Source organism: Heptranchias perlo, chromosome 11 (genome assembly GCF_035084215.1).
Source record: "Heptranchias perlo isolate sHepPer1 chromosome 11, sHepPer1.hap1, whole genome shotgun sequence".
Classification (NCBI taxonomy): domain Eukaryota; kingdom Metazoa; phylum Chordata; class Chondrichthyes; order Hexanchiformes; family Hexanchidae; genus Heptranchias; species Heptranchias perlo.
Window position 1 is genome coordinate 49,425,189 of NC_090335.1, and position 26,590 is coordinate 49,451,778.

The following is a 26,590-nucleotide window of genomic DNA, read 5'->3' on the forward strand; positions in this document are numbered from 1 at the left end:
AATGATCTTCATGCTAGACTCCCAAGCTCCTCCTACATAAATTCCAATGCATCCAGAACTGTCTTTTATCCTATTCTATGACCTCCAGTGGCTCCCCAACCCACAGAGCATTGATTTTGAAATTTTTGTTTTCATGTTGGTCCATGGCCTCTCTCCGTCTTTCCTCTTCAATCTTCTGCAGCCTTATGTCCCAACATGCAACCTTTGCTCTTCCAACTCTGGTCTGCTCTTTGTGAACCCCTCCCTCTGCTCTACTATCGGTGGCAGAACTTTTAGTCACTACATCCCTACGCTGTGGAATTCACTCCTTGACCTCCTCCTAGTAACCTGTTTCCATGCTTTCAAAAGCCTCCTTAAAACCTACCTTTTTGACTGTCCCTATGGTTAGTTCCTGTAATTATTCTCACTTTTTGCTTACTGAATTCCAATTTGCTGTAAAGTAGTTTGGAACGTTGGTAAAGGTGCTACATAAGTGTGAGTTGTTGCTACAAATAGCTTCAGTACCTCATGTTAGGGAGCTACGGTTCCCTCTCTTTATTACCATCTAGTGAGCCCTGTTGTAAGTGCACTTGTCTCTAGACAGGTGAGGATCGAATCAAAGCTAACACCATGTGAATGATGGCCACTGGGCAGGGTGGCAGGAGGCCCCAGTGCCTTTTGAACTGTACCCCAGCAAGGAATCAATGTCTTCAGGACAGGAGGGAAGAACAGAAAATTAATGCGAAAAAAGTTCAAAAACAAACACCTGAAAATGTTCACCTTTTGTTACACTGATTACATTCTTAAAATATAGTAAATAGTAAATATAGTAAAATAAATATTTTTCAAGAAACACCCTTGCTTCCCCCCCACCCCCCATTCTTTCAACATGGAAGATTCATGTGAAGTTAGCAGCCCAGCGAAGAGTTAACAAAACTTGGATTCATGAGATTTGAAGTTGCCAACATCTGGCTAGGAATACAGGGATTGAAAAGGAAACTATTCAAATCACAGTTCCTATGAATTAAAAAGTTGAAATAATTTACTTAACCTATGCCCCCAATTTTTACATTTTTGGAGATGATTTATTAATAGGAATGTTGATCTGAGCTTTATGGATTTATTTTTCTGGCTTAAGCCTTCTAGGGGCTGTGCTTTAAAAGTCCACAGGCTGCGATCCTGGCAGTTACGCTGGGATGGCACCCGCCTGTGCCCTCCAGCACTGATCACACCAGAGTTTGCAGGATCTGCAGGACAACATCTCATTTGCATGGGGTCAGTGGGTGCCTACACCACTACAGGTGAAGCTTTGTTGCCCACGGGTCCCGTGCAACTGGAAAATCCCCCGCCTGTCCACCATTGAGAGGCAGCCTCCTCCTCCCTGAGACTCCAGCCATCTCCCCTTCAGCCCCATGTGTAAGGGGGTTGACATAGAGTTTTGGGAAAAAATTAATTAATTTTTTATTCTGAAACTTGCTTTTTCATAAATTGAACTCTCTCTCTCAATACACACTTATTTCATTCCCCTCTATAGAATTCCATTCCCACCCCCTAGATGACCATTCCTGGAGAGATTTGCTCCCAGACCACTGTTTATGGAGCTATCCACCCAGCTGCTAGAAAATGTATCAGGGAACTTTGAGTTGACGTGGCCCCTGATTTTACTGCTCTATCCGGACTGCTCAACTGAAATGAGGAATAATTAAAGAATCACTGACACAAGCCAGATCTACCATTCTGAGTAATAACCTGTTAGTGCTCCAACATGTTGACCACCAGGCATCATGCAGGCACTCTTCAAAAAAACCTCCCTGAATCTGATGGAACAACTTTCAAAAAAAAAACTTTCATCTTGCAAGTAAGCAGCTTGAACAGGGCATTACTCTGAAAATGTTTTCAAATGAGTCATTGAAAATATAACTGGGAAAGGATTGCAAAATAACCACACAGATGTTACTGACCATATCAAAGAATCATTTTCAGAATCTTACCCTGCACAGATTTCATTCAGAACTAACTATAAGTTTATAACATTGAAAAGTTTAAAGGGGAAGGAAATCCCTGGGGCAGTCAAAGTTAATAAAAAAAAAGTCTTTAATTCCCCTCCCTAAAGTGTTTCTGCCATATAATTTCACTTTCACTTATTCCCTTGTTGAAATGCTTTTTAACTGAGGGCAAAGGCGAAAATGCAAACTAGCATTAAATTTCATTGCAATGAATTCTGAGCACACAACTCTCTTGCATTATGCATAGATGTCACCACTCATTCTGTGCTCGACAGGCCATATGTAAAATGATTGGAACTCAAGAACTCTTTGAAAGTGAATTTGAATCTGTACAAGTATGGACAGCTTGCAAATCAGGTTCAAACAGAATTAACCCTTCTTGGACTCACCAACTTTCAATTACATAGAAACAAGTTTCCCTTTGTATACTTTTCTAAGGTGCGGAAACATAATGTTGGGTATTACCAAATACAAGGAAACACCATATACATTCAATGTTCCTAATATATGCCCTAAAGTAAATGAAAACAATCGCTCTTCACTTTTGCTATAGTTTTATTTCTGATTTGCACCCTATACCTTTTCTCTCCTAGGATCTGCTTGTTACATCCAGGATATACTGTGTTTCTGTTGTTGAATGTGTTGTCATTTATAAAGGCCAAATAGGTTAATAAATGGGACGCATTAAGTCATGTCAAAACACTGAACCCATTATCACTTGTCCAACTGTTCAGGGTGTACCTGGTGTCAGCTCGGGATAAATCAAACCTAAACATTCAGTACCAAGACAAGTTTACTCATTGAAACTGACTTACTGGTTTTCCTAAAGAATAATTAGCAGAGCTGACAGCCTGCTATTTTGATTCAGTAACGTAAAGCTTCAAATGGAGTTGCACTGATGGGCTGGAACTGGCCAAGAGTTGATTAACCAAAAATTATCACCGTTGTGGGGTTTGGAGCTTTGAATAACAGGTAGCGACTAAAGCGTTGTGTGGTAAAAGCATGTGATTTTGATTTTTACTGGATGTTACACCTCAGGTTGTGTTTAATAGCCAAACTCTATAACTTAGCTATAGACTAGAGGATGAGTTAATATCCAAAAGTTTCCCACACACGAAGGTTTGAGGATCTGATGAGTGAAGCTAGATGTTTCCCTACTGCTGGAGGTGCAACCATGTGTAATGAGTTAGTGGGGATATTAAGCAATTCCAACATTTGAATGGGGGTAGAGGGGGACAGAACTTATACCCAAAATGTTTGGTGGGGAAACACATTCTTCTCTTTCCCTCTCAGCGGTGTGCCTAAGCCTAAAGAGAAGGAGAGAGAATGGAGGAGTCAATTCCCAGACTGCTCTTGTTCATCCACTGCTCTACCAATTAGCAATTGGTTGTGCTCTCAGTCAGGGAATGGTAATGGCTTGAGGGGCTTAAAGAGAAAGGGGGAAACGTATAACCTATGAACTACTTCTTTATAATTAAAAACATGGTTAATTTTATTCACAGGCGAATGTTCCCAGCAATGAGAGTGAAGATCACAGGGCTGGATCCTCATCAGCAATATTACATAGCAATGGATATCATCCCTGTCGATAACAAGAGATACCGGTATGTTCCACAATAGTTGGGCCACTGCTGTTTAACTGTATGGATATCTTTAATTATAGTCCAAAAATTTGGGTTTCAATCTGGTTATTCCATGATCATTTAATAATTTAGATATTCATTGTTTATAAGAGAAGGATGCACTTTGGAAGGAGAATTACAACAGGAACATTAAAATTAGTTCCACATACCTTAATGAAGCATCTCTGTTTTTTAGGGTTGGATCTCATTGTTGCTCCTCTAAGGTGTTTCCAAATGATTGTCAAACTAAAACATGTCTAATATGTGAATAATCGTTGAATAATTCACTGTAATAGTCAAAATGAAACTTCACTTTAAACTTACATGATCTGATGTGATTTTTAAATTGGTTTTGCCATTACTTTAACATGTTTTGTTTAACTCATTTTAGCTTGGTTTACTATGATGTACTTGATGTCTCCTATACTACAGGATGAAATAATTTACAGAGGATATTGCTTAGTGACTCTGGGTTTCAGTCAGGCAATTCCCTATTTACACTCTGGCTGAAACATCAATTTTGTTCTGCATATGAGGGCCTGTAAATATGTGCAGAGCTCCTCTTCCAGCAATTAATATTGAAATGTTTACAATGTGTGGGCAGCAGCATCAGCATTCTGTAAACAATTAAGCTAACTTAAGGACCCTTGAACACTTTTTACACATGGTTCAACACAATGCGGAACTTACACTTCAGCCCCAATTTTACAAACGTCCACTGGCAGTACAGAACCTTGTTTGTGGTGTGTGCAGGTTGAATCATTGGATACACCATCTCACACCTGATTCATACTGCACTGTATTTCACGACTCACACGTTTTGGGGCAGAAAGGAGACAGCACTACAAGCAAGTTCAAGCCACATTAAAATAGTAAAAGTATTCAAATGAAATCCTACTCTGAATTTCATAACAGTGGACAAGGATCTGCCCTCAGTATGCAGCTTGCCTGTATAAAATGGGCACCTGTCTGCCTGACCTACTATGACCTAATTCTTACAGCAAGCTTTCTGGTGTTTCATTTAGTGTTGGAGTGCAGTTTTCTTTCGTAGTGAGCATTTATTTTCTTTTACATTTGAAGATCTTGGAGACTTTATCCCCCTTGTGCATTTGTGCCTTTTTGCTAAAACTGTCAGTTTGCTAAGTAAGACTTTCTTGAAGTTTTGACAATTGGAGTAAAAATTGCAGTCAACAAAGCTGAAAGGATAGAAATCCCTTTAGCTATTCCCACAATGCTGCATGATTGGATGAGAACAATGAATTCATGAGGAAAAATCATCAGGGCCAACACCTCGGGCTCCTATTAATATCCAAAGGCCTATCTTTACAGACCATGTCATTTCTATCTGGGTGTATCAGAGTAGACCTGTTTTCACCACCTCCATGTCTCTGAGAGGCAGTGACTGAGCTTTGTCTTTTGATGCGAGCTGACTTAATGACAGCTTCAAGGACTGGGATAGCTCTTCCCATGTCTGTGAAGATCGCTAAGGCATTAAGCTTCTATGCAACAGAATGCTTCCAGGTCACACCACGAGTCATCTGCCAGATAAGCCAGTCTATAGTTCATACTTGCATAAAGCAACTGATTGACACAATGTTTGTCATCTTTATCACTTTCCCAGTGGAAAGGAGATATCAATGGGAGAGCACAGAACTTTTACTGACTGTTAGGTTTCCCAAGAGTCCAAGGCATTGTAAATGAGGCCATTACGGATTCACACACCAACCCAAATCATGCATGAAGAGGAAGGGCTCCCACTCCACAAGTGTTCAGGTAGTTTTGACCACAAACACATATGATCCTGCATGTTAATGCCCATTATTTAAGGAGTAGCCATAGCACTTTTATTATGCAACAGTCCATTATTTGAAGGTCTGAGAGAATGAATGGATGGCTTTTGGAGGATCAGGGGTTTCCTTTGCATCCATGACTCGTGACCCTAATTAGAAACCCTCACCCTGCAGAGGAGCACAGATAAAGTGAGATGCATGCCACCACCCAAGTTGCTGTTGAGCATATAATAGGGATGTAAAGCAACATTCCTCAAATTTAAAATTCTCATCCTCATCTTCAAGTCTTTCCATGGCCTCACCCCTCCCTTTGTCTGTAACTTCCTCCAGCCCTACAACCCTCTGAGAACTCTGTGTTCCTCGAACTCTGGCCTCTCATGCATCCTCCACTCAACTCAAAAACTGCATTCACTCACTCAGCTATTTCCACCCATGCAGCTTGGGCTTCGAATTTAACAGCTGGGTGGCCTTTGGTACCAAAGAATGTCACCTTCCTTCACTATTCCTCCTATAGCTAGATCTCCAATGAGGGAGTTTTAAATATAGCCCTCATTGCACACATCTCTCCAAGTCTATACTTTCACACCTCCTTTCAGTGTAAGGCAAAAAATATAAAACAAACTCCCCTTTAATGGCAAGCAGCAGCTCTTTCAGAGCTGGTGGTTTGCTCTATTTTAAGACTCCCAGCCTGGCATAAATGCAGGCCTGCCTTCCTGCACATTGAAATAATGAAAAGTAGATGTAGCATGATTCATTTGAAATGAAATAAGTCAATTAAAAGTTCGAAATCACTGTGCCTGTGTGAAGAGGAGTGCATGAGGGCAGGAGGACCTGAGGTAAGAAAGGACAAGTGTAAGTAATAGGGCATGTAACTAATCTGATGATGTCACAATAAGCTATTCCTTGATGTTATCTACTGGTGTCATAAACACTCACTATTAGAATCTTCAGTGGCCACTACACAACATAACTACATGTAAATAACATAAATTTAAACATCTTACTTTGATTGTTCAAGAAACAAAAATTTGTTCACATTCAAATCTAGCTTTTAGCTTGTGCTCACTATCAAGTCATCAATGATCATGAGTGAGACTTTATTACAGTTTTTAGTCTCAATTACCGATCCAGTGATACACAGGGAGCCACTAAGGTTTCCTGATTTTGTTATTTGTTTCCTTTCCATCTGCAGATACGTTTATCACAGTTCAAAATGGATGGTGGCTGGGAATGCAGATTCACCAGTGCCTCCTCGGGTGTACATCCATCCAGATTCTTTAGCTTCAGGGGACACGTGGATGCGACAAGTCATCAGCTTTGATAAGCTCAAACTTACAAACAATGAGTTGGATGATCAAGGACATGTATGTAGATAATAATTTATATTTTAATGACAATCGCTGATGCTGAAGTAGCTCGTTTCATACTAACATTTATATTACAGAAGTGGACAATGCTGTTCAGTCATGGAGCAAAATTACCCACTCAGTTAATGGTTGCTGGCATTAGTTAAATTACATGAGCAGGTGCACAGCACACTAATAAGCACAGCACCAAACTCATTGCTGGATTATTTTTGTAATCATTCACCACCAATTTCAAAGTCTAGTTTGACGTTGACATTTTTGGCATTTCAATTCCATAGTTCTCATAATCAAGTAATTCTGAAGAGAATATCATTTTACTGATTTATTTTCCAGACATATCTCTTTCTTTCCTGATTCCAGATCTAAGCTTTTAAATAAAGATTGTGAAAAAGCATACTTTAACTAAGAAACTTATAAATTGAGTCAAACCTGAATCATTAAAAATCTGATATGCCTATATATAAAAAATCCTAGTAATTTTCATATTTTAACCAAGATCTATTTGTTCCTAACTTAATAAATATATACACAGCCAATCCCACTATATGCAAGTCTACTTATAAACAACTTTTGATCATTTCTGACCATTGCATATGACTAAATTCCACCGAATTATACGAATGCTGTAGTGGTGTTTGATATTTGTGATACAAATTGCAAGATTAGTTTTCATGAAGCATGCAGTAGGTCTATAAATCAGTAGTGATAAACTGTATAGGATACATTCACTTCGAAAACAGACCCACTGTTACTCTTTTCAATGTAAAAACTATTTTTAAAATTAAAACCGACGGGCAGCGAATAATTGTAAACTTAAACTGCTTTGCACTCTGTGATGGGACCAAGCCCTCTACGGTCAAAAATAGCACAGACCAGATGTGATTCAAATTTTCCATACCCAAAATGTGCCTCAGCTCCAACTTCTGAACAGCACTCTATACCGCATCAGTGGCGTTTTTCATTCTCCATACTTTCTATTCTTGTGTCCTACAAAGGCATAATTTTCCAATTGATGACAGTTGGTGCCAACTCTGTGGGCAATTTTATGTTGTGGATTCATATCCATTGGCAACTGGATTGGCAGTCAAATCTAATTCCCCATAGCAGCTATTATAAAAAAGAAGCTTGTACACCCTGTGTAACTTCCAGAAGTCAATGGACAATGTTCTAGCTTTCTGCACTACCTAATTATCTTATGATGCTTTTATTTAGCATTTTCCTTCAAGCTACAGGTTAACATGTTTGTGTGTGATACCATATGTGGTGATATATTGTTCTAGGCCTCTGTTTGACTATGTTAAGGACAGGTTTTGTATGAACTATGAATTAAATTGTGGCACTTACTGTTCAATTTTTAAACAGCCAGTTACAATCCAGAATATAATTGGTTGCCATATATTATCTGTATAACATAATGCACAATGGGAAGACTCAAGTTACACCGCTGGCTACATATTGTTCAGGATTGCACTGAGCTCCTTGACAGCAGTGGTCTATGTTTGAGTGTTTGAGCACCTGCATAGAGTTACACTCCCGGGTCTTGTTTAACATAATGTTATGAGAGCACATTCAGGATGTCTCTCATTACATTAAAAGAATCAACATAAGTTTATAAAATTTCTAGGACAGCCATGGCAATTTTAAAACATGGCTTTGCACCAGGATAGAATTATACTACACCCAAGAGTGCCTGAAACTTTAAAATTCATTTTGTTTCAGCTACAGTTATACTAAGTCATTGTGAGGTTTAAGTGGTGCGGAGTGCTTGTCTTACTACAGTTGCTAAAACAGTTGTGCTGCATATTTTACCTTGACTCGTAACCAAAGTCATTTTGCACCAACACAAATGCATAATATAACAGACATAATAAGAAAATTATTTAGAGCATATATATAAGCAGAAAATACAAATTTTGTCTCTTTTTTGCTAAATGCTTACTAGTTCCCAAATGTAAGGATTACTCTGGACACATGCCAACTTGGAACTAGACTGAGACTTACCAAACTCATTTAACAAGACTTTGATTAAACTCTTTAGATAAATTATTTGTTTTTCCTTCAGAGAAAGGAAACTTTCATTCTCTCTGTTTGGGCTGGACTCCATCCCAGGTTCTGGAGATGAGCAGGCAGTATTAAAAATAACTGTATCATCACACCTTTCACCATGGAAACACAATATTTCTTCATCTGTCATGGCTGGATCTGAAGTCAAGCCCAAGAGGACAATGTTCCAATAAACTGTACTATTGAATCCCTTACACAGACAGAGGGAGGAGAGCTGCCCTGCTTTGGGACAGCACTAAACAGGTCCCCATAGTGAAAGTTACTAAAGCAAAGAGAACAAACCTTATTTCTCTGTTTCTGAGGTGGATTACAAACCAGGTCACAGAGGTGAAACAATAATATTTTAATGCACTTTGCCACCAAGTCATAAGAACATAAGAAATAGGAGCAGGAGTAGGCCATATGACCCCTCAAACCTCATTCAATAAGATCATGGCTGATCTTCTACCTCAACTCCACTTTCTCGCCTTATGCCCATGTCCCTTGATTCCCTTAGTGTCCAAATATCCATCAATCTCAGTCTTGAATAAACTCAACAACTGAGCATTCATAGCCCTAAGTCCTCAGAATAAACATTTTCAAACATTATAAATGTAATGAAATTCTTATATGAACTTCGTGACAGTTAAGAGTGTCAGCACAATAATTTTAGCCAGACATCAGGTCATTATTTTGAAACTCTACAAATTATTTTAATAATTGACTGCATATGCTTAATTTTCTTTATGTACAACAAGCTACAGATGGCCACAATTTTCTAATAGTTGTGTTGTCCAATTAAGATGTAACATTCTTCTTGATTCAGAGCCCACTTTCAACAGATGATTGAGAGTTATTTATTTGTATTTAATAATAGTTGTTATGGTCTCTGCTCCAAATACATTGGCCTGCTGAACGCAGTGCAATACCAACAAATGATACAGTCTATGCCAGGCTGGCTTGTTGCTGAATTGATGGACTTGAGGGTTGAATCCAAGTTCTAGCTCATTGAAAACGCGTTTCTTATTATGTGCTGGCGGTATGCTACATCTTCAGATGGAGGAGAAACTGGTAGGACCAGTCCTGATATACCCTGGTGCTCTACTTTTTGATTGCTAGTAAAGTGACACTGATAGCCAGGGTAAAAGAGAAGACATATTTTCACCCTTCGCTGCTAAAATTAGAATAACCACAAGAACCAACAAGAAGGACCTAAAATGAAAATATAAGATTTTAAAGAGACTACACCGTTTTTTTTTAATTACACCGACTGACATCTATCTAATAGTTGGACTTTGCAAAAAAATAGTTGACCGTTTGGTAATGCGCCATAACGTAACTGTTAATTGTTATAAGAAAAATTACCAAGTGAATTTGAAACCGCAAGTCTTTTTGGACAGTACTCATCAGTGAAACTACAGTTACATACAATTAAAATAAATTTATACAAAGGGAATTTACAAGCAGGTTTCACTTTAAATTCATACGAACGTACACAGGGACATACCAAGATGATGAACAGGATAAGAGCGGCTGGTACATCGAGTTTGCCCCATACCGCCATGGCGCAATTGACCATCTGTTCCCCAAAACCCACCAGCAGCCCCTGTATTCAACTACTTGGTATTTCAGATCCTGTTATTACAAAACTATGCAAGGAAAATGCATGTAATGCGGAGTTATGCTTTTTTTTACCTACAAATAAGTTTCACTGAATTATAGTCTGATTTGGGATAAAGTTTTAATGTGACCTAAGCAAATCACTAACTTTCAGAGCTCCAAATCCAAGAATTATAGCTGTGATCCGAAGTCAGTCTATTGTGAAATAATTTCAATGTCATAAAAAGATCGTTAATAAGCTGCTGCCGAGGTTTTTGTCCACTCGATCAATGGAGTCTGCTTAAATGTAGAGTTGAGCAAATATCAGTTTCCTTCAAGTACCTGCCATTTGCTCCATGATTAGTGACTACATTTCTGATCACTGTATTGCATTAGTAACAATACAATGTCACTGGTGACCATTAGCTACTTCAATTCATTGATCTCAAAATATCGCCCGCTCGCCACTATATAAAGTAAAGATCGCACCCGCTATATCTACCGAGAGCGCGTTTCATCTTCCTACAGTTAATATTCATGCAAATTTTAGTCGAGAATCATCGGCACCGGTAAATGGTTTAAATATTCGCGTTTTCCCAATTTAACCACATTGCTACCTAAATCGTGAGAGTTCTGTTCAAAACGATACATTTTCTTCCACTTTCCCTCTCTCTTCTAAAGCAATCATGACATAATTATATTTATATCTATTTTGTTGGATTATCCAATTAATTTAATTGATTAACTGGAAGAAAATGACGCTTTGAATTGCAACCAAATGGTGGCCATATATGTCTGAAAAGCGAGATTTATTCCATCTTAATTTGAAACGAATACAATGCAGATCATTTTGTGATGTTTTAACCAGCGCGCATGTTCAATTTTTGGCTGCATTTCTATCCTATTACAGTACAACGTAAATCAGATTTGCCTGTATTTTTGTTTGGCTCACGCAAAACTAATTCATTGTCTTTATTCTTCATCTTCCACCCCCGATTCTAACAGATAATTCTTCATTCCATGCACAAGTACCAGCCCCGGGTGCATGTGATCCGAAAGGATTTCAGCAGCGAGCTGTGCCCAACCAAACCAGTGCCTGGGGGAGAGGGAGTAAAAACCTTCACCTTCCCGGAGACGGTCTTCACTACAGTGACGGCATATCAAAACCAGCAGGTAGGCGTCCTGCTGTCAAATATAATATCATACAGAAAGGAAGGTGCATTTTTAAAATTATTATACAGAAAGGAAGGATGCGTTTTTTATTATTATACAGAAAGAAAGGATGTATTTTTAACAGTCGTTGAAAAAATTATTTGCAGAATTTATTGTTTAAACTGCAGTGAGGGCGAATCGAAGCCAACAGGTATGCAACCTGACCGTTATTAAATTCTTAAGAAAAAAAGAATGCAAGTGATTAATATTTAAAATATAATTATCGTTCAAGGAACTGGCTGCAATTAATCATAACGAAACAATAGGCATATTTTGTGTTCAATTAAAATAGAAAAAGGAAAACTATTGATAGTCTTTTTTAAAGATTTTTTTCTGAACTTTGGAAATTGAGCAGAAATTCCTTTAATATTATAAACAAGTAAAGTAAATAATTAATTCAGTGGAATCATTTGTCTTTTTATGCATTGTTCTTACTGCTTACAGTTAAGTTTAAAGTTTTTTTTAAAAACCAATCTTGTTACGGTATTTTTAACTATATACAAGGGCTATTTCATTGGAACTAATAGATATCTAATTATTACAAATTAAACACTGAGATAATGAGAAACATAAACACAAATACATTTCATAATCGACTACGACCTCCTTCCCAGAGAGGACCTTGACTCTACGAGCTGATAATCCAGACCAACAAGAATGTTATAAATGTAGCTGGAAAATGCCGTCTAGAAATCTTCAAAATATTCCGCCACAGACTTTACTGGAACTCCTGGCTCGTTAAAATAAATGAATGAACGAGTAAACAAAGATATATATATATATATATATTTCCATGACTTTAAAAAAAATCTCAAACGGCGTTCCTGGGCCCCATTACAAAAAATCCTATTCTGCATAATTAAAAAAACGATTCCAATACGTGGAAGAATTTCTCTCGCGGCGGTTGCAAAGAAGACATGTACATTTGTTATGAGAGTCTTTCCGGTATTTCTACACATGAGACCAGAGCGATTCTTCTCTCCACTCTCAGCTCCGCAACTGGATTCCTGTTCCAGTCCTTTCCAACTCCTTGCTTTAGGCGAGATTTTTCTCATCATTCGTGATTTACCTGTGTAATTTGAATATGGCTGACCAACTTTCGAAGTGTCACACATTTGTTATCACAGCAGTAAATGCACAGTGTTAGGCTCACTGTTCTGCTCACATCCACGTTTAAGCAAATACAATGTGGTATGCGATTACAAAGAAAGCAACTAATATACTTCCTTCAATATCTAGAGCAGTAATCTCAAATTAGGTTCCTAACTAATTAATTCAGTCAAGAAAACACACTTTTTCAAGAACGGGTGTATTGGGGGCGGGTGGGAATTGAAAATAATTGTTTTTTTTGGGTCGCAACCGCAAAGTTTTCGGACTTTGCATTGCCAGCGGGAAGCCTGTACTTTTACACGCCGACATTAAACGCGGAAATAAAGCCGGGTTGTGGTCGCGACCCAAAAAACAACTATTTTCAACTCCCACCCGCTCCCAAATCACCCGTTCTCGGGGTTTAAAATCACCCCAAAGAGACAAGAGCTGCCGAATATATTTGAAGCCTATTTCTAACGTCTGAAAATAAGAAGCAGATTTCTTTAGTTTTTCCCGCAACATAAACAAAATAAGCATAAAGCCGTTACTGTGGAAGTCAGGTAGTAGTAACTCGACTGGTCAGCTACAAACTTTTTATGTATAGCACATTTTGCAGTAGATGGAGTCCTCATGGTATATTCTATTTGGAGGTTGTTACTGCTGCTTTAAAATTACCACTTGATTTTAATTAACGCAAGCATTCAATATAAACATTCATTTCTTCCGGGAAAAATCGTTGGTATAATATTTAAACTGAAATGTTCATTTTAATTAAAGGATGATTTAATATCAAGTATTTTGGGTATTGTAAGGTTATTTAAACCTCCTGGAATTGTATGGACTACAGAGAGAAACGCCACAGATTTTACCCCTTTCCATTTAACCTCTAAAGTCTCTAATAGCCCCCCCCCCCACAAAGGAAATCAAATATTCCTTTTAAACAATGATTCCGAATAAACAACATTTATGAGGATTATGAAAAAGCGCGATTCCGTATTCTCTGGATCCGTGAACAGTTAGGAGTGACTTTTCTCACCTTTAAAATACAGCCTGTTTTGTTACATTTCACTTATAGGCCGCATTTATTCCAGCCTGACTGCAGCCCGGCTACAAATCCGGTTTTGAGAACCAGTAGAGGGATCTGGGCATTCTTACCAGTGCCTAGAGCTCCACTCTTCCCTGTTAATGATGTATATGTTTTTAGGAACAGCCACGGGAGTGTCTAGATTCTCAAAACATTTAAACTTCTACATATGTTGATGCAGTGTCCGGGAGAACCGAGGGTCCCCTGAGCACTATTGAAATCAAGTTTGACACCACACCAGGTATACTCATTGATATGTGCCCGCTTCCTCCGGGCAGTTTTACATCTCTGGACTCTGGACCAGACTTGTTCCCAGCAATGTAAACATGGCAGTATAACTACAGTCATTCTACAACAGAACATTCTGTGCATTTCGGGTTGCAACGTGTGCCTGTTTTACCCTTCACAATACTCCGAATATTTCCCCGACACCGAGGCACTATTTTATAGCAGTACTCGGACGCTCAGTAAGTTATAACCGAGCGTGATGCGGTGAAGTGGAAGGAAGCGGACAAGATCCATCTCCAGTCACAATGACTATTTTGGAAAATTCTTAAAGCTGATTGAGGGATTTTATTTAATATAAAACAAAGTCCTCTAAAAGAATCAATTCGGACATTAAAAACTCCTTCTCATTATGAGAAGGGCACATTCTTTTAGGCTTCACATGCTTTATCTAAATGCAACAGATCAACTATCTAACGGCAGAAAACCCTAGGAATCTGAAACCTTTATGCGAGACTATTTTGAACAGATTAAACTGTATAAATAAAATGCGATTTTCAAAATATTATTAGTAATATCATAAAAAATAAATCCTCTTTATCTAAATCACGTTTACTGTTTTTCTTTCATTTTCTGTAATGAATTAACAAAAGCTCTTGACGCAGTTGTGTTTGAGGTTATTTTAATAACATCATTTGTAACACAAAACATTCTTACTTCCTTTGCTTCACTTATTATTTAATGGACTTTTGACTTTGGAGTTTATCTTATTTTCTAACTAAATTCCATTTGTGCCAGGAAACAATGAGAAACAATTATTTAATTGTACATAATGCCGTGTAAATATATCCCCAGTCAAACGTTTCCCCGATATGTTCTCACAAAGAAACCAGGGCAATTCTTCTCTCCACCTGCTCACAAACCATTATCACCTCTCCGCCGATTTAAAGGTGAATTTATTCCTTTTTTTCCCAGATTACAAGGCTGAAGATCGACAGAAATCCGTTTGCGAAAGGATTCCGGGACTCGGGCAGAAACAGGTGAGGAGTTACTGCTTAAAATGCTTTAAAATAAATAATTCAAAACATGACAAGCGTTTTGTACTTTTAATCAGAAATATAAACATGTCGTACAGATGAGAAATGTCTGTACACAACAGGCAATGAATGGTCGAACGTCTTTAATGTTTAAGAAGGTTTTGGAAGTGCGCCAGCAGTTTGTTCAGTTTTTACTATTTTGAAACAACCGGAGCCACAGCTTTCTTCCATTTACTGTAACGGGCCAGGAGCCAGTGCTTCCTAGCAATCGTCTCCTCCCACATAAAAGCGGCGGTGCCAGCGACTGACATTTCCCAACATCGCCTACGTGGCTGTAATCGCGATCACAGCAACTCTCCTCTGTCACTTTCATTGAACCTGTAAGGAAATACAGTTGCTATGAAGAATGTGGTGCGTGTAAACTATGTTGTAAAAACAAAATAGCTATTTTGAAAACAAAATTACAGGAACTTTATCGATTCTTGTAATGCTGTGGTGATAGTTACACTAAACTATAAACTACTACAGTTTTAACACAGTCGTTGTTTTAGGCTGCATTTACAATGCCACTTCCACATCCGTGCCAAACGGTTTTAGGTGTACATCAAGGTGCAAATGGTAGAATAAATTGGGAATCAGATCTCAGTCTTACAACACTCACCTTGATAAGCACAAACATCAATATGTACAGTGGACAGTCTGGCACCAGATATAATATCAGCGCTGGTGTAAAACCACATTTAATCAGCAGTCTACTGGACCTCGTCAAGTTTATGACTTTTTAATGTTCGAAGATAGTTGACGTTTCCGTCCCCGCTGCAAACATTTAAAACTAGCCGGGGCCGCGAATAACACCGCTTGTATTCAAGCACACATGCACAGAGCTCCTTTGTCACTGACTTCAGTGCAGTTGGCAGCAAATGGCAGTTAGCAATATAACCAGTCTGCTAACCAGCATTGCACTTCGCTAATATTGGTCTGAGTCTAGCAGCTGAAGTACGACTGTAGATTAAGCTATTTGTAAGGCAGCAGTTATGCTGGAGTTCCTGATCTGCGCCGGGTAGCTGTTGAATGCAAATCGCAGCCACCAGCGAGGAGTTATACTGTTGACTGCAGCAGCCCGTGAGTTCCGTAAGGCCAGCCAGAAGGCACATGTGTGCTTGGATACATACTCAGAGCTCCCTCCTTGGGTAGTTAGTGTTAGCAGAGTGCAGGTGAGAGCATTTATTTTTTCCTAAAATTAAAATTTTGAAAAATATAAAGTGATCAGGTGGTCCACCATTTAAATGCAGTTTTGCACTGGGTTGGAGTTATACTGCAATTTCAAACCAAAGTGAGACAGACTCCTAGAGAATTTCATGCTACTTGGCTTTAATGCATTCACGAGTTAGATCAGTACCTAATTCCTGAGTGGTGCACCTTCTTTGCATGAATGCTCACCCAGAACTACTGTGCATTAATATGAAACTAGCACCACGATTTTTTGGAACAGTTGGCCCCCAATTTGTAAATTTGAGATGGTTGTCTTTTTGCAGTAATGGTATTGTAATTTTATTGAAATTTTGCTGGTCAATATATACTTTTCGTTAAATTGAAAATCAATATCATAAAGTCCTTAATTTCTTTATATTATGTCCTGGTTCCAGTGGACAGACTTGGCAGCTGTTAGGCTGATTGAATTATTTTTATGTGAGGTTGAGAATGGTGTTGATCCAGAGTAGCAAAATAATTCAAACTTCGCTCACTCAAAACAATCAGAATAAACACAGCTGGTCCATGACAAGATAAGTCAATTTGAAAAGAAAAGAGTGAATCTGCAATTCTGTTATAATATCTGATATTGGATAGGTGTTGAATCCTTTGATTAATCAAATCTAATGTGAGTGTCCTGATACGATCTCTAACGAGCAACGGAAATTTGCATTTCTACAGCATTCCTCATTTGCAGGAAGATTGTGCAGTAAAGTCTTGCATCAGTGGAATAATGTAAATAATCTTACATTAAAGGAGAAAAAGTTAACATGTAGGAGGAAAAAGGGAAAATGATTAGGGGAGAGGCTGAAAGCACAGTTGAAAGGAAGAAGATTGGAGAAGATTTTTTGTAAACAAGGTACAGTCATGAGGTGTAGAAACCTGATGAACTGATTGGCCCTGTGCTCAGAGAGTTCCAAGGGCAGGCTCCATGCATGGTTATCAATGGTGGAGCTGAGTGAGCAGCGGACAAGGATAATCAATGTTAGAAAAACCATGAGTACGTGCAAGGACTGAAGGTAGGAGAAAGTCACTGAAATAGGATGGGACAAGTCTATGGAGGGATCGGAAAGTAAAGATGAGAATTTTGAAGTTAACTCATAGCGGTATGGGGAGCATGGAGAGGACAGGGTAATGAATAAAACACTGTCCACTCTCCCTAACTCTGTACCTTTGCCTTAGAAGGGCATCCTTACTTCACCAGTGCCTTTTTTTCCACTTTCCACACCAACAATCCTTTCTGGCAGCCCTGAGTGGGATTAACGATGTACTGCTAATTTGTGCTAAAAGATGGCGATTTTGTCCTGTTGGCTGGAGCCCACCAAGAACTGTGTTGAGTTTGTAACTGTGTATACTAACATCCTGACAGTTTCTATAATCCTGTAAAACAGAAGTGCACTCACAGTATTTCAGTTTATAATATAAATGTTCTGACAGTGTCTTTCATTGTGTATAATACTACTGTCCTAACATTGTCTCTAATCCTGTATAATAAAAAATGGACTCTCTTATTTCTAAGTGTCAGCCTGGTTCACTGGTAGTGCTCTTGCCTTTGAATCAGAAGGTTGTGGATTTAAGTCCCACTCCAGGACTTCAGCACATAATGGAGGCTAACACTTCAGTGCAGTACTGAGAGAGTGCTGCATGGTTGAAAGTGCGATCTTTTGGATGACGTGCTGAGCCAAGGCCTTGTTCTGGTAGATGTAAAAAAAATCCCATGACACTATTCAAAGAAGAGCAGGGGAATTCTCTCAGTGGGTTGGCCAATACCCATCCTTCAAGTAACACCACCAAAAAACAGATTATCTAGTCATTTATCTCACTTGTTTGTGAGAACATATTGTATGCATATTATCTGTCACGTTTGGTTCTAAAACAACAGTAATTACACTTCAAAAGTAATTTATTGGGTGTGAAGCATTTTGGGACATCCACAGGATGTGAAAGGTGCTATCTAAATGCAAGTTATTTCTCCTTTCATTCTACAAGTGGACAATTTTACATCCCTTTTAAGAAGATATCATGTAGCTTTTTAATAATACAGATATTGGTTTGGGACTGGTACCTAATTCAAATGGTTAGAAGTCCACAGGCTGAATTATGCTGCCAGCTCTCCGCTCTTCTGTTCTTGAGCAAAGCTAAACTCAGTGATATTTAAATGCCACATAAATTTTCAAAGTTAATGAATATCGTCCAGCTCTTCACAAACATTAAAAACTTAGGATGCACTCACACTGCAGCTACTGTTCCGATTCTGGTAGCTACAGTTCGGGTTCCAGCCAGGCAGAACCATGTTTACATTGCCTGGTTGGAACTGTAGCAGCCTTGCCTAGAAGAGAGCTGTGTGCATCTGATACAGATGTGTACAGAACTATCTCCCAACAGATGAAAACGCAAATCATAGAATCATAGAAAATTAACAGCACGGAAGGAGGTCTTTCAGCCCATCGTGTCCGTGCCCGCCAAAAATGAGCCACCCAGCCTAATCCCACTTTCCAGCACTTGGTCCGTAGCCATGTAGGTCACAGCACTTCAGGTGCACATCCAGGTACTTTTTAAATGAGTTGAGGGTTTCTGCCTTTACCACCCTTTCAGGCAGTGAGTTCCAGACCCCCACCACCATCTGGGTGAAAAAAAATTTCCTTAGCTCCCCTCTAATCCTTCTACCAATCACTATAAATCTATGCCCCCTGGTTATTGACCTCTCTGCTAAGGGAAATAGGTCCTTCCTATCGACCCTATCTAGGCCCCTCATAATTTTGTACATCTCAATTAAATCACCCCTCAGCCTCCTCTGCTCCAAGGAAAACAACCCCAGCCTATCCAATCTTTCCTCATAGCTAAAATTCTGCAGTCCTGGCAACATCCTCCTAAATCTCCTTTGTACCCTCTCCAGTGCGATCACATCTTTCCTGTAATGTTGTGACCAGAACTATACACAGTACTCAAGCTGTGGCCTAACTAGTGTTTTATACAGTTCCAGCATAATCTCCCTGCTCTTATATTCTGTGCCTTGGCTAATAAAGGAAAGTATTCCATATGCCTTCTTAACCACCTTATCTACGTGTCCTGCTACCTTCAGGGATCTGTGGACATGCACTCTAAGGTTCCTCACTTCCTCTACACCTCTCAGTATCCTCCCATTTATTGTGTATTCCCTTGCCTTGTTTGCCCTCCCTAAAAACATTACCTCACACTTCTCCGGATTGAATTCCATTTGCCACTTTTCTGCCCATCTGACCAGTCCAATGATATCTTTCTGTAGTCTACAGCTTTCGTCCTCACTGTTAACCGCATGGCCAATTTTTGTATCATCTGCAAACTTCTTAATCATGCCTCCTACATTTAAGTCCAAATCATTAATATATACCACAAAAAGCAAGGGACCTAGTATTGAGCCCTGCAGACCCCAACTGGAAACATCCTTCCAGTCACAAAAACACCCTTCGACCATTACCCTTTGTTTCCTGCCACTGAGCCAATTTTGGATCCAACTTGCCACTTTCCCTTGGCTCCCATGGGCTTGTACTTTTTTGACCAGTCTGCCATGTGGGACCTTGTCAAAAGCCTTGCTAAAATCCATGTAGACTACATCAAATACACTACCCTCAACTACCCTCCTTGTTACCTCCTCAAAAAATTCAATCAAGTTAGTCAGACACGACCTTCCCTTAACAAATCCATGCTGACTGTCCTTGATTACTCCGGTCACGGTTTATCCTGTCCCTCAGAATTGATCCCAATAATTTGTCCGCCATCGACGTTAGACTGACTGGCCTGTAATTACTCGGTCTATCCCTTGCACCCTTTTTAAACAATGGTACAATGTTAGCAGTCCTCCAATCCTCCAGCACCACACCTGCATCAAATGAGGATTGGAAAATGATGCTCAGAGCCTCTGTTATTTTCTCCCTTGCTCCCTTAATACTTCCTCTCTCACTATGTTTATCCCATCCAATATTTCACACTCCTGCTCCTTAACTACAATGTCTGCATCGTCCCTCTCTTTTGTGAAGACAGACGCAAAGTATTCATTAAGAACCATACCCACATCTTACGGCAAATGTTCAGAAAGCAGGAAGAGGAGAGAATCCCTATTCTCTAAACATTTAAATTGAGGTTAGGTGAGTTTACAAAGTGCCCCAGGGGATCCTCTGTGCAATTTGTAAATCAAGTTTTACACCGTACTGGATTTACATTTCATGTGGTGTCAAACCAAAGTGATGTCAGACAAACCCCTCCACCTCCCAAGGAGTTTCACTTCACTTCGCTCCAAGTCAGGTTGGATCCTGATTCCAGAATTATACTGCCAGTTTAGTGTTGGTGTGAAGATGTTAAATTTGCAAACTTTTAAAGTGAAGGACAGTAGAGCACCTGGAATCTCCTTAATTTTATATATTAAGTTTTTTAATAGATGGCTGCACAATGGTTGCACTTATACTGCAGCAAGTAAGAAGCCAGGCAGTGTGAGATTAGTTCCTTGAAGTGAGTTCTTACCAGAATTTGATGTGCTGTCTGATTAGCAACTTTACTCCCTAGTTACATGGAAGTTTTTTGCATGCAGTTGTATTGAAGAGCTGAATTAACAGCAACTTCAGGACTATGGCTCCGATATTTACGATGTTTGTAGGAGTGTGAGATACCCGGAAATTCCAGGAACTCGGCGGTCCTGCCGAATTTAATGGCAGGATCTCATTATAATTTTTGTACTCTGTTTCCTGCCTGGCAGCTGGCCAAATTGACAGGCTGGCCAGCTGCTGGGCAGGAAAGCCAGTGGTAGAAGGCCACAACCGGGGATAGTTGGGGACGGTCCCTGGCAACTGGGACACATCGCAGGTTGGTGGGGGGGAAGGGGGGCTGGCCAGACCGGCAATTGGGAGGAAGAGGGAACTGGGAAACATCGCGGGTTTGGAGGTGGGGGGCAGCCGATCGCGGCAGAAGATTTGCTTGAAGGACCGGGAGAAACACTCCTGCTCCTCCTGGCCAACAGGCAGTGCTACAAAAAACACTTACCTGCTGGATCCGGCTGCTCGCCCCTCCTTTTAGCTGTTGGGTTTCCACAGCCTTGGGAAACCCGGCCGGCCAGCCTTAAATTTAAATGGCTACCAAAATATCATTTAAATATTATAACTCCTGACCCGCCTCTCCAGAGCGGGTTACTCAGACGCCCCCAAACCCGCCGCGGTTGAAACGGAAGCAGGCCTGTTTGTGGTTGGTTGGGGTCAGGTTTCACACGAATTAACCCCCCCACCCGACCCTCTCCCTCCTGTCGCGGGGGGGTTAAAATTCCTTCCATATGGGTGTGTTTGTATGTGTTCATTCTGTTTCCTTATACCATTGGATTCATTATCTCCTCTGAGTCATTTCCTTGCCGATGTCATCATTCTATGTTTAAACAAAAACTTTAAGTGGAATGACATAAAAAAATCAATGAAGTCAGAGTTTCAGGAGCTAGGGAGGAACTTAAAAAGCAGAACCTCAAAGGCAGTAATCTCTGGATTACTCCCAGTGCCACATGCTAGTGAGTATAGGAATAGTAGGATAAAACAGGTTAATACGTGGCTGGAGAAATGGTGCAGGAGGGAGGGCTTCAGATTCCTCAATCATTGGGACCAGTTCTGGTGCAGGAGGCATCCATTCAAGATGGGCGGATTGCACCTCAACAGAGCTTGGACTAATGTCCTTGTGGGGAGGGTAACTAGTGCTGTGAGAGAGGGTTTAAACTAATTTGGCAGGGGGATGGGCACCAGGATGAAACATTAGAGAGGAGAAACAAGGTGCACAGAGGATTTGGAGAGACAAATAGCACTCAAGTTACGAATAGTTCAGAAATAGGAGGGATCAAACAGGGGACAAATGCGAAGCAGTCTAAGATGAGTTTGGAGTGCATGCATGTAAATGCGTGGTAAATAAGGTTGGTGATCTGCAGGCATGACATTACATGGGACTATGATATAGTGGCAATAACAGACACCTGACTCAAAGAAGGGGAGGATGGAGCACTTAATATTCCTGGCCACAATGTATTCAGGAAAGATAGGGAAGGAAAGAAAGTGGGGGGGGAGGGGTGGCAGTATTGACCAAAGAAACTATTATAACCTTGGAAAGGGATGATGTCATTTTGGGGTGGAAGACAGAATCTATTTGGTTAGAATTAAGGAACAATAGAGGAACTATTACGCTACTGGGTGTATACTATAGGCCACCAAACAGTGGGAAGGAGATAGAGAAGCAAATTTGCAGGCAAATTACAGAAAGATGCAAGGATTATAGAGTAGTGATAGTGGGGGTCTCTCGGTTATCCCAATATAGACTGGGACACTAACAGCGTAAAGGGCAAAGAGGGGAGGAATTCCTGAAATGTATACAAGAGCACCTTCTTAATCTGTGTACTTCCAGCCCAATGAGGAAGGAAGCAGTGCTGGTTCTAGTTCTGGGGAATGAAGTGGGACAAGTGGAGCACGTTTCAGTGGGGAGCATTTGGGGAGCAGTGATCATAATAGTTATGGAAAAGGACAAGGAACAATCAAGTGTAAAAATACTTAACTGGAAGAGGGCTAACTTCATTGAGTTAAAAAGGGATCTTGCCCAGGAGGATCGGAATCAAAAATTGGTAGGCAAAATAGTATTTAAACAATGGGAAGCCTTCAAGGGGGAGATGGTTCCGAATCTTAATAGACACCTTCCCATGAGGGAGAAAGGAAGGGCATCCAAAGCTAGAGCTCCTTGTATGACTAAAGATATAGAGATTAAAATGAAACAGAGAAAGGAAGTTTATGACAAATGTAAGGTTCATATTACTGTAGAGAACCAGGCTGAATACAGAAAGTACAGAGGAGATCTAAAAAAGGAAATAAGAGGGGCAAAGAGCAGCTAACATAAAGGGGAACTCAAAAGTCTTTTATAAACATAGAAATAGTAAAAGGGTAGTCAAAGGAAGGTTGGGCCAATTAGGGACAAAAAAGGTGATCTTCTAGCGGAGGCAGAGGGCATAGCTGAGGTACTAAATGAACATTACACATCGGTCTTTACTAGAGAAGAGGATGCTGCAATAAAGGAGGAGGTAGTAGCAATATTGGTTAGGATAAAAATAGTAAAGAGGAGGTACTTAAAAGTCTGGCAGTACTCAAAGTAGAAAAATCACTTGGTCCAGATGGAATGCATCCTAGGTTACTGAGGGAAGTAAGGATGGAAATTGCAGAGCCTCTGGCCATAATCTTCCAATCCTGCTTAGATATGAGGGCAGTGCCAGAGGACTGGAGGATTGCAAATGTTACACCCCTGTTCAAAAAAGGGGAGAGGGATAAATCCGGCAATTACAGGCCAGTCAGCCTAATGTCGGTGGTGGGGAAACTTTTAGAGACAATAATCTGGGAGAAAATTAATTGGTTATTGGAAAAGTATAGGCTAATAAATGAAAGTCAGCATGGATTTGTTCAGGGAAAATCATGTTTGACTAACTTGATTGAATTCTTTGATGAATTGATGAAAAGGGTTAATGAGGGTAATACAGTTGATGTTGTGTATATGGACTTTCAAAAGGTATTTGATAAAGCACCACATAATAGACATTAGCAAAATTGAAGCTCATGAGATTAAAGGGACAGTGGTAACAAGGATACAAAATTGGTTAAGGGACAGAATGCAGAGAGTAGTGGTGAACAGTTGTTTCTCAGACTGGAGGGAAGTATACATTGGTGTTCCCAAGGGGTCAGTATTAGGATCACTGCTCTTTTTGATATATATTGATGACCTGGACTTGGGTATAGAGGGTATAATTTCAAAGTTTGCAGATGACACGAAACTCAGAAATGTAGTAAACAATGTGGAGGATAGTAACAGACTTCAGGGGGACATAGACTGGTGAAATGGGCAGACATATGGCAGATAAAATTTAACGCAGAGGAGTGTGAAGTGATACATTTTGGTAGGAAGAATGAGGAGAGGCAATATAAATTAAATGGTACAATTTTAAAGGGAGTGAAGGATCAGAGAGACCTGGGGGTGCACATACACAAATCTTTGAAGTTGGCAGGACAAGTTGAGAAGACTGTTAAAAAAGCATATGGGATCCTTGGCTTTATTAATAGAGGCATAGAGTACAAAAGCAAGGAAGTTATGCTAAACCTTTATAAAACACTGGTTAGCCCTCGGCTGAAGTATTGTGTTCAATTCTGGGCATCACACTTTAGGAAGGATGTCAGGCCTTAGAGAGGGTACAGAGAGATTTACTCGAATGGTACCAGGATTTAGTTAGAATCTGGGGTTGATCTCCTTAGGGCAGAGAAGGTTATCAGGGGATTTGATAGAGATGATCAAAATCATAAATAGTTTTGATAGAGTAAATAAGGAGAAACTGTTTCCAGTGGCAGAAGGGTCAGTAACCAGAGGAAACAGATTTAAGTTGATTAGCAAAAGAACCAGAGTAAAATGAGGAAACACTTTTTTACGCAGTGAGTTGTAATGATCTGGAATGCACTGCCTAAAAGGGTGGTGGAAGCAGATTCAAAGGGGAATTGGATAAATACTTGAAGCAAAAAATTTACAGGGCTATGGGGAAAGAGCAGTGGAGTGGGACTAATTGGATAGCTCTTTCAAAGAGCTGGCACAGGCACGATGGGCTGAATGGCCTTCCTCTTGTGCTGTACCATACTATGATACTATGAATGAAATGTCAAAGTTGATCCTAGTTTATCTTAACTAGTTGATCCTTAAAAGGAACCTTGATGGTAAGGTTGCTTCTTTATGTTTCTACATCCAAGAGCCACAGTGACTGAACTTTAAAAGTGATTCTACTGTTCAGTGCAGAAATTTTGATTTTATGACTATCTAAAAGTAGCCCCCATCTTTGTAGCATTAATGGCACCTTGAAAATACAATTAGATTTGTGTTTGTCCATAGCTAGTTGCTAACAACTGAGTTGCAGGCAGAAATATAGGCCCAGATGTCCTATAGAATTATATGTGCATTTGAAGACTGTACAGACAGCAATGTGGTTAAAAGAAAATTGTGCAGCAGTTTTTAATGATTTTATGAATTTGGGAACATTCTGCTCATACAGTGCTGTCATAATAGATAGATTGTGATAGAAACCTGTTTTTAATCTGCTGTTCAGAGATGGATTCTAACGTGCTGAAAGCTATTTGAAATAACCAGCACCGACTGTACTGAAGTGTGTTTATAGTGATATAGAGAAATCTGAAGGAATGATGTAACTATTTCATAACATTAAATATTTAATAATGATATTGATGTTTGCAGTATATTTCTGCAACACACAAGCTGGTATTAATCTAGTACCAGATGATTTCTTATACCTAAAAGTGTGCTTTATTGCAAAGTACGAATATATTTTAAAAAGGTAGGATTTCTCTTGACATAGTCAGTGCAGAAATGAATCCTCAGAGTTATTTTGCTGTCATTGGGTGAGTTTCATGAATTGTTGGCAAGACTGCTGGATGGAACATAGTTGGTCAACACTACTCCGTTTCATTGGGTGGGGTGGGAGGGGATGTTGTGAGTACTGCTCTCTCCTCAAACACATGGCTCTGCACTCAGACATTTATGGATCCAGATTGAATGTAGGGGCATAACTGCCCCAGTCTCCAGCCTCAACCAAGAATTATAGTGACAGAAAGTAATAGGTGGATATTCAATAGGGTGAAACAATGGGAGAAAATGCTCCCATTTATTAAGAGTAATGAGTAGCATTAATAGAGATATGTTTTAAGTAGACAAGTCAACAGTTGAAATAGCTAAGTAATATCCAATTTCTATTGTATTAATATGGAAAAATTCCATGAGAATCTTTCTTTTTTCCATTTCCTCAGAAAAGAACAAATTTTGACTTGGTGCATAAATTAATGTTTTATACTCGGGAGACTTGTGTTTTCTTTCAATCAGAACCCAACTCATTCAGAGTTACTGATGTCAGTCAACACTTTGTTATTGTGTTCATTTAGAAGTTCTAAATAGTGACACCACAGCCATACTTCTTACTAATTCATTCAGTTCCTTCAGTCCTTGGAAAACATTTGACAATCGCACATTTCACTGACTGCGATATCAGGAACTCAACAAGATCAGGAAGCTTTATGCATAAATAGAAGTTTAAAAAAGGGGCAAATCCATGATTTATGGAATATTTTTAATGAATGATTTTGTTCAAAACTAAAATGCATTAAGGTTGAAAAATATGTTAAAACTGCTCACTCTGACAAACAACTGGCTTAAAGATTTAAAAAAAAAATCTAAATCTTTTCAAGTCTTTTTTTTAAGTGAAAAGG

At 39.5% G+C, this 26,590-nt stretch overlaps 1 protein-coding gene and 1 long non-coding RNA gene across 5 annotated transcripts in view; one reads left to right on the forward strand and one right to left on the reverse strand.

Annotated features, from left to right (window-relative positions):
- tbx15 (T-box transcription factor 15) overlaps nt 1-26,590 on the forward strand; it is a 79,604-nt gene that overhangs the window by 37,335 nt on the left and 15,679 nt on the right. For all 4 annotated transcript variants that reach the window (XM_067992971.1, XM_067992974.1, XM_067992973.1 and 1 more), the window contains 4 exons: nt 3,488-3,589; nt 6,590-6,761; nt 11,412-11,579; nt 14,992-15,056. In XM_067992971.1, coding sequence (XP_067849072.1) covers nt 3,488-3,589; nt 6,590-6,761; nt 11,412-11,579; nt 14,992-15,056 — 507 coding nt within the window. The remainder of the gene's footprint in view (nt 1-3,487; nt 3,590-6,589; nt 6,762-11,411; nt 11,580-14,991; nt 15,057-26,590) is intronic.
- The window catches only part of LOC137327306 (uncharacterized), a 75,940-nt gene continuing 64,121 nt past the window's right edge, over nt 14,772-26,590 (reverse strand). The window contains exon 3 of the long non-coding RNA XR_010964420.1: nt 14,772-15,431. This is a non-coding gene — a long non-coding RNA (uncharacterized lncRNA). The remainder of the gene's footprint in view (nt 15,432-26,590) is intronic.